The sequence below is a fragment of the Cenococcum geophilum genome (genome assembly GCF_001692895.1).
Source record: "Cenococcum geophilum 1.58 unplaced genomic scaffold K441scaffold_36, whole genome shotgun sequence".
In the NCBI taxonomy this organism is placed as follows: domain Eukaryota; kingdom Fungi; phylum Ascomycota; class Dothideomycetes; order Gloniales; family Gloniaceae; genus Cenococcum; species Cenococcum geophilum.
In genome coordinates, this window is record NW_027137594.1 from 1,545,911 (window position 1) to 1,554,822 (window position 8,912).

At 33.4% G+C, this 8,912-nt stretch overlaps 1 protein-coding gene across 1 annotated transcript; it reads left to right on the plus strand.

The window, feature by feature from the left end:
* Positions 1-8,051: 8,051 nt before the first annotated feature.
* Positions 8,052-8,267, plus strand: K441DRAFT_411710 (uncharacterized protein; the record flags this gene model as incomplete). The annotated part of the gene is made up of 2 exons (XM_067641513.1): positions 8,052-8,121; positions 8,164-8,267. Coding segments are annotated over 2 exons (174 nt in total), but the record flags the coding sequence as incomplete, so codon positions are not given.
* Positions 8,268-8,912: the final 645 nt, after the last annotated feature.

An 8,912-nucleotide genomic window follows, 5' to 3' on the forward strand; every position in this document is an offset into this window, starting at 1 on the left:
AAAAAAGTTAAAGAGTTATTTACCTAAAAGCTAGTTCTTAAAATCTATTAACTAGAACTAGAGACGGTTATAAAAATAGACGCATTAAACTATATACTAGGAGTATGCTTTATATAAAGGTATTAAGATAGATGGCACCCAGTGGCATATTATAGTCGGAAAATAACACCACCAAAGTTAAACTATAACATCTACAATAAGGAGTTATTAGGTATAGTTACAGCATTAAAGGAATAAAGAGCATTCTTATAAGGTATAGAGAAACCATTTATAGTTAAGACGGATTATAAGAACCTAATAGGATTCCTAATAATAAAGGAACTTAACTAGAGATAGGTTAGATAGGCAGAGATACTTATAGAATACCATTTTAAGATTTAGCATATTAAAGGTACAGACAATACGCAGGCAGATACTCTAAGCCGTAAAGCTGAACTATAAAATAAGGAAAAGCCATTAGGGGCTTTATTGCGAAAGGATATAAACGGATTAATCAGATATAATTATCTAAAAATCGTAGCAACTTAAGAAAATAATAAACTAAAGAAAGTCTACGAGACACCGGAAAGCTTTTAGGCATAAAGAATTCTAAAAGTATAGCTAGAAGATTTATAGGCGGATATATATAAAAATTAGGAAGCAAAGTATATCCTAAGAAGCATAGTAGAATAGTTTATAGAAGACTTCTATAAGGGACTAACTTAAGAACACAATAGAGCTATAAACTTAGTGTTAAGACTTTAGGAGGAATATATTATTAATGGAATCTAAAGGATAGCCAGAAAAGTTATAAAAGAATATCTAGATTACTAAAGGAATAAACTAATAAGGCATAAGCTATACGGAGGGCTACAACCTATTAAAATACCAGAGAGACTATAGGAGGTTATATTATAGGACTTTATTATTAAGTTGCTAAAATTAAAAGATCCTATTACCAGACAAGATTATAACGCGATCTTAGTAATAGTGGATAAGCTTATAAAGTGGGAATACTTTATAACATATATAAAAGAAATCTCAGCGGAAGATATCGCTAGAATCTATATAAAAGAAGTATTTATAAGATATAGAGCACTAAGTAAGATTATATTAGATAGAGATCTAAGATTTATAGCAGTATTTTAGGAAATATTCTTAGCGGAGCAAGGAGTTCAAGCAGCAACTTCTACCGTATATTATCCACAGACAGACGGTTAAACAGAAAGATTAAATTAGACACTAAAACAGTATCTAAGGCATTATATCAATTATGCACAGAATAATTAGGTATTACTATTACCAATTACACAGTTTACATATAATGCAACACCTTAAGAAGGAATAGGCACATTACTATTTAAGGCAAATTATAGATATAAGCCAAGAACATCGTTATTACTACAGTAAGTAAAAAAAATGAGTAGTACAGCCAAAGAAAAAATAAAGGATTTAATGAATCTTTATATAGACCTTATAGAGACAGCTAAGGTAGTATAAAAGAGAATAAAAAAGTACTATAATGCTAAGAGATCTAAGGGACCAGATCTTAAGGAGGGAGATAAAGTGTGGCTACTATATAAAAATTTCAAGAGTTAACAACTAAGCAAGAAATTAGACCACGTTAGACTAGGACCTTTTAAAATTACGTAAAGGATTTTACCAGTCACGTTTAAGTTAAACCTACTAGCTAAAATAAAGATCTACCCTATACAGCACATCGTAATGCTAGAGCCAGTATATAGGAATGTTAAGCCACTGGTTTACAAAGCAGATATATATAGAGGATAAGAAAAAGACAAATGGTAAGTTTTAAAGATCGTTAATTATAAGGACATTAACGACGAAATATAGTATAAGGTTAAGTAAATAGGCTACACTAAGACTACCTAGGAGCCACTAGAGAATTTAAAAAATGCTATAGAAAAGGTACAGGAGTATTAGAAGAAATTAGGTTAGAAAGCATTAATAAAGAAGAATCGCTAAAGAACGAGTTACCTAAGGGGGACCCAAAAAGAGCAGTTGCCGAACTACTTAGATCTGTTTCCTTCTTTATTAGAGGAGAATCCGTTCTTTTATTACCTAGTTCCTGCAAGCCTTATTCTATAAGTTTCTACTCCTTAAAATAAACCTTCTTATGCACCTTCTTAAGACGGATTAGTTAAGCGGACGCCGCTAAACGAGACTTAAGAGCCCGTTACTAAGCATCGGCAGCCTCCTGTTTAGCGTCTTAAGATTAGTATAATTTAGCAAGAGTAATAGACAGTTTATTATCTAGCCGCGTAGCAGTAGATTAAACATAAAACCTTAAGATAAATTAACTAGGGAACCAGACGACTATTAAGAGTAATAGGTCGCGTATATTTAGTATTAGAAGTAGAGTAAACGTCATAGGACAAATAAATATTCGCTTTAGTACACTTTAAGTAAAAGGACGGTTGTTATAAAGATGGGTTTGCCAGCGTAATATAAACCAACCCCTTTTTTAAATAGCGAGAACACGGAGACGGTATAATCTCACTAAGAGATAATATTGCAGTAACAGTGCGAGCATAATAAGCAGTTAAGGAAGAAGAAATTGCTTTAGGTATAATAAGCAATAATATTAACCAAATTAATTAGACGGACATTATACCTCTAGTAAATAATTTGGAGATATTCCGAATCTTTAAGGATAAAGATAAAGAGGAGGGAGATAGTGTTACGGACGCTTTAAGTATGATGTTATAACTACTTAGAAAAGAGACGGAAGAAGCTAGTTGGTTAATATAGGCACGGTCTAGGATGGAGCCGATAGAACTATATAACAAGGAATAGTAACTAAGGTTATATAATGTAATCTATATAATCTATATAATCTATATAATCTATAATAGAGTAGATAGAGCACACGTATATTACGTATAAGAAGGATTTTATAGGAGTACGGTTATATATTTAAGGACCCTTAGTCCCTACCTAGATAGTTCCTTCCTTATAGTAATTCTCAGAATATAATTAGAGTTAATCTGTTAGGCAACCACTCCACCAGTTATTATTACATTGTTGACTTTTATACTTACATTTCCTATACACCTAGCCTAATAACGAGCCCACCGTAGTTCTTGCTACAAGGTTCCGTTATAAGGATTAGATTTAACACTGCTAGGATTAGGTTTAACACTACTAGGCTTAATACCATTAGACTTAAACTTGGCGTTATTAGGCTAAAGGCTTTAAGGCTTAAAGAACTTTACTAATTCCTCTTTCTACTTAGCTAGTAAAGGCATAAGTAAAGTCCTAAATGCAAGAGTTTTTACTTTATTTACAGCTTATTACGCACATACGGTCCTTAACCTTATATTAGGGTTTGAGAGTTTTTTAGAATTAATGGCTTTAATAATATTATAGAGGATTTCTACTCTCTTAAAAGAAGTTAGCTAAATAAAAAGGGCTAAAGATTAATGTTCCGCTTACGTCTTTAAATATAGTGCGTAATATAGTATTAGGGTAATGCTCGTTAAGAATGGCTATAAGGTTAACTATTTTTAGTTCACTTAATATTTTTAGAGTAAAGGAGGGTAGTTAGGATTAAATGAATAAGTGCGGGCTTAGCCGAAATAGTATTTTTAAAATATTCCTAGAACATTTTAGATACCATTTTGGTTAGTTTTATTTTATACCTATTAGCTAAGCTAGTCTAAATCCCTTCGTCCTACTACTTATATCCACAGCCTAATTATCCTTATATCTTCTCCACTTTATCCATTCTATTGTCGCTTATCCTATTCATTTTCCTATAAAATTAAGTAAATAGAGTCTACTACCCGCTTCCCCGTTATTTCTATTATCGCATTAACAAATAAGACTGCGAAATTGGTAAGTTAATAGAACCGGCCGATATAGATAGTTAGGATAATAGTGATCTCCTCTACAGACGTCTATAACTAGGGGGTTTTGGTATTAGCGCCTTAATAAAGTGTTAAGGCTTTTAGGTTTTAAGGTGGCTAAAGCTAGCTAAAGTTAGGGGTTGGTACTATTACTATATAGTAGACGTTGGCTTATAAGGCCGTGAATATTTATTTGCCTAATTACTTTATATTTTACGCCCCGCTCTATTACCTTGCCTTTATTGCCTTCTTATATAACTCCATTTATATATGTTCCCACTAGGCTAGCTAAATACCATGCCTCCGGCACCTACTTTGCTGTTTGTTACTCTTATATATGTTAGAAGGGTATAGACCCTATTTACTTAGCCTTATTTTATCTAACTATTATATCTAAGTAGGAAGTTACTTAAATTGTATAAATTAGGGTATTTAGATATGATATCCTAGTGAATGTTTTAATATATAAGTACTTCCTAGTGACACCAGTGCATAAGCAATTAAGGTATAACTTTAAAGAATTTATATTGGCCTAATTTGCGTATCTTCTAGGGGGGGAGGCTGTATTAAAAAAACTGGATCTAGGAGTTACTAGAACTGTAAAAACTTGGTCCTTAGTGCTAGAGAGGTTGTAGAAGTTTAAGAGTCCTAATTTTAATATGGTGCTTTTCTGCGTGGTGAAACCAATGGATTTAGCTTTTTGGGGTTTTTGGCTCGCTTAATAATTTTATTAGGGGTAGGATAATAATAGGGAAAGCAGGCTGATCCGAGCCTCTTACTTATAAATGTATTTTCTAAAAACTTACTATTTAAAGCTATAGTCTTTTTAAGGCTTACTTTGCTAATAGTGACCTATTTACTTATATACATTTTATTGGGATAAGGGGCTGGTAATTCGTTATTAATCCTAGGTAGCATCTAGTTGCACTCCCTAAGTTAATAACTAAACGGAGAGGATAAGTTAGCACTAGAGCGAAATATCTCCTTGACCTTCTGCCTAGGGATAGACGTAAGCAATAATACTATGCCTAGACCACTACTGTAGAGGCCGAAATAGTGCTTATAGCTAGCCGATGGTTAGTAGGGTGGCGTCTATACCGCATACGCGGGATATGACTTGATAAGGATATAGAAGCTAGGTTATATTAATAGAATGCGGATTAAACTAGATAATATAAGTTTATATAGGTTTAGTTAAGAAAGGCTAAAGGTAAGTATATATATCTAATAAGTTTTCTAGCTTTCTTTTACTATTTTATTAGTTTTCCTTCCAACTCCTCTTAAATTTATTTAGATTTATTAAAATATATATACTATATCTAGCGTCTGCAATTAATTTTCCACAGAATATCTTAACCAGATTAGCGAAATTAGTTAGGATTTTTCTACTTAAATTTATTCTGTAGCTATGCCGGTAGATAAAACCTATTAACTATAAAACTAGGTTATTCTTAAGGTAAATTAGCTAATAATTCATTTAGGTTCCTGGGAGGCAATACCTAGCTTATTCTAAAAGGGGCGAAGAAGTTTAGGTAATTTTAGGAAAGAACTATCCCTAGTGCGGTACTCTAGTAAACTAGTTAAAGTATTTAGTAAGAAACTTTTTCTGGTAATTTTTATATAGGGCTAATATATAGAGTACCCTAAAGATAGTAGAGGGTTGGGTTTATAGGTAATAGAGGAGGTAGGGGTTACTATAAGCACCGAGTTCCCTAATTTCCGAAGATACTTATAGTAGTGAGAGTGACATTATGTATATTTCTAATATATATGTTTTACTTCTTTCTAGCTTTATTAGCTATATATATATTAACTTATAGGGGGAGCTATCCTATAGTCAGCATTTATAGCTATTTAGCTTACTATATATTGCTAGATATATAATTACACCTAGGTTTACTATAAGTGTACTTATCTCTAGTATACCGTAAAGGCTTGGTGCATAAAATACTAGGAGATAGGAGTGAAATGCCTAGTAAATGTAGTCGTAATATAAGAACGAATACTTTAACACATTAATATATGGCTAATGCTCTCTATAAATAGTATAGGATTAACAAAAATAGCAGTTTATCTTAACTGCTTAGATAGTAGCCTAAGTAAGCTAAAATAACTATTTCTTTTAGGTGACTGCTATAGCAAAATCAAGGGTACCGGTAGGTATAACGGTATTAGCGAGCGAGGCTAAGTCCTAACCTAAATGATTATGTCTGGGGAACTAGGTTAAGCCATCTATAAGGGCCATTCTGACTATAGTAACCTTAGAGGTTAATTAGGTGGGTGGAGTTTATATAAATAGCTAAAGGAGACGAGCTTGGATTAGATTAGATACTAGTTACTTATAATAGGTAAAGTAGTTACTACTCTATCGGCTAAGGCCAAATCTTACTATATAGTCCAATATTTGGAGCTATGGCTATTACCTTCTAGGAAGGTAAGAATAGTGCTAAAATATAAAGCTAGGACGTTATATCACCAATTAAATTAAATATTTGGCTTGTAAACTTGAAGCGGTTGTGGAATGGGATGCGTACCTTATAAGTGGCTAATAGCTAGTGGCTAGTAGCTAATATGACATATACCGCCGCGGCAAATTCTGTTCGCCGTTATTAACTACGATACGTTTAATCTTTATGCTTTTACTATTACCGGACTACTTTTTATTACTTATTAAAAAAACTATCTCGGTTGCTTAACGAATCTCCTAAGAAAACTCCTCTATTTTATATACGTCCTCCTTATAGTTAGGGATACTCGAAATCTTCTGCCGTAATAGTTCTATAAGATGGCCACGCCCACTAAATTTAGCGTACTACCTATTAAGGCTATAGATCTGGCTAGACTCCTAGAAGAAGAGGCCTGGCAGACTCCTAAGATTAAAATTTTAACTAGTGACGTTTAGTAATTATACTAATGGTTATGCGAAATAGAATATAATAGATTCCCACTAAGCTAAGTTAATAAGCTTTAACGGAATATCACTTAGCCTAAATACTAGGAATGCGAAGCCTAATATCTAAAGAACGCGCTTAGTGAGCATATTTAGCAAAATGCTCTTTATAAATACGATATAGACGAGATACCTTCTATAGATAGCTGGTGGGGTATTATAGCGTTCTATATATATTTTTTAAAGTAATACGGGCTTTCTTTAAAGTAAGTAAGGGAATGCCGACTATTAATTAAGACCTAGACCTACTGGCAGCCTAAGGTAAAGCTTTTTTGGGAAGCTTCGGCCCTTTAAGAGATATAGATAGTGGAGAAGCACTTGGCGAAGAAAGTATGATGAGTATAGTAGTTAAAACCAACTATTAGATTAGTTCTAGCTAGTAAGGTATTAGCTAGGATAATAAGGCCTAAAGCTAGCAACTCTATAGGGGTGAGGGTGGCGAAATATAGGGGTGGGGTCGGCGCTAAGGCATGCTAGGTTTAACCCTTCGCGTTATTATATAATCTAGATTAACTATTCCTCTATTCTAGTACACCCCCTACTATAAGTTAGGGTCCTAGCACCCCTTTAGTATAAGTTTATAGGTCCTCTTATCTCCGCTACCTACTAACACTTGCCTTATTAATTTATTTCCCGTCTCTATAACTATAGCACCTACTAAGACTGTTAATTTCTCTAACATTTTCTTAATTTTTAGAAATTTTAAGGGTATACCTAATATCCTTACGTTGTCCGAGAATTTATAATATAAGTTTACTCCCCCTGTCGATGCTTTTCCGGCGAACTAGAAGGGAGGCCAGTTTGAGGAGCAGGAGCTTACCGGCCCCTTTTTTGCCCTAACTTTTAAAGATCACTACTATCTAGATAGATGCTTCCTTAGTTCTTCCGGTAAAACTGAGATATATAACCTCTAGCTTATTAAAAATAACAAGACTGGCATTAGTAGGTGGTATATTAGGTTTAATATTAGCCTAGTTATAAGACGCCTAAGAGTAAAGATGCTATTAACAAATCCTGTTTATATAATTGATGGTAACGGCCGCGAAGTAGTCCTTATATAGGGATTATCTATAGAAATCTCTGACCTAGTCACTATTGATCTTTAAACGGCTAGTTTCTGGGTATAGCGTCCGATCCTATCGCGTGAGGAAGAAGGTAGTTGGTAAGAAAAAGCCGTAAAATTTACTAAAGAACTTCTAGACTCCCTACTAAGATAGCTCCTTAGTCTTAAGGCTAAGACAAACAAGAACTAAACCAGCAATCTTAGATTTAGAAAAGATAATGCTGTATATATGCAGAAATGGGGATTAGAAAGGAAAGGAAGTCACGTATTAGTTATAAGGGTATAGGAATTAAAGTCTGGAGTTATCTTTGCCGCTAAGGAGCCATACTTAAGGAACTACGACGATAATATAGTAAGAAAGGTGTGGGAAGAATTAAGAGCGGAATATAAGAATATAATTAAGCTTAGGGAGTATGTAAGTAAACGCCACCGAAACTATGTTGCCGTTAAGTGCTAATTAATTATCCTTTTTCTAGCTAAACTTAGTAAAAGTAATCGACTTAATATCACTAGAGAATTAGTAGCTACTATGGATGATTATGGAGTGAATTCTATATAGCCTTAACTTAATAAAACCTAACACTTACAATATTCCTAACTTTATGCTTTAGGTCTATAACGGAATAGTTGCTATATATAATAAAGATTTTGCTTATTAGGACCTGAAGCTAGAGAATATCCTTATTAGAGTTAACGACGATGGGCTTACTCCTAAGATCGCCAACTTTAGAGAATTGAAATTTAAGGCTTTAGGAAATATAATGACTATTACTAGCTTAGTATTATATATGGCCCCCAAACTCTATATAATAAACCTACCTTATTTTAAAGCTATTAATATATAGTCCTTTAGACTTATTATATTGGAACTTCTAACTAACTAGGAGCCTAACTTAGAGATATAGGGCTTCTACGGCCTGCTAAGTCCTAAACAGTATAATAACTGAGTTTATAACGTAATCCCTATTTATATAGCAAGTGCGCTAGAGACGTTTAGGTCTATATTAAAGGGACTATTATATAAGGAACCTAAGTAGAGATGGTCCGCTAA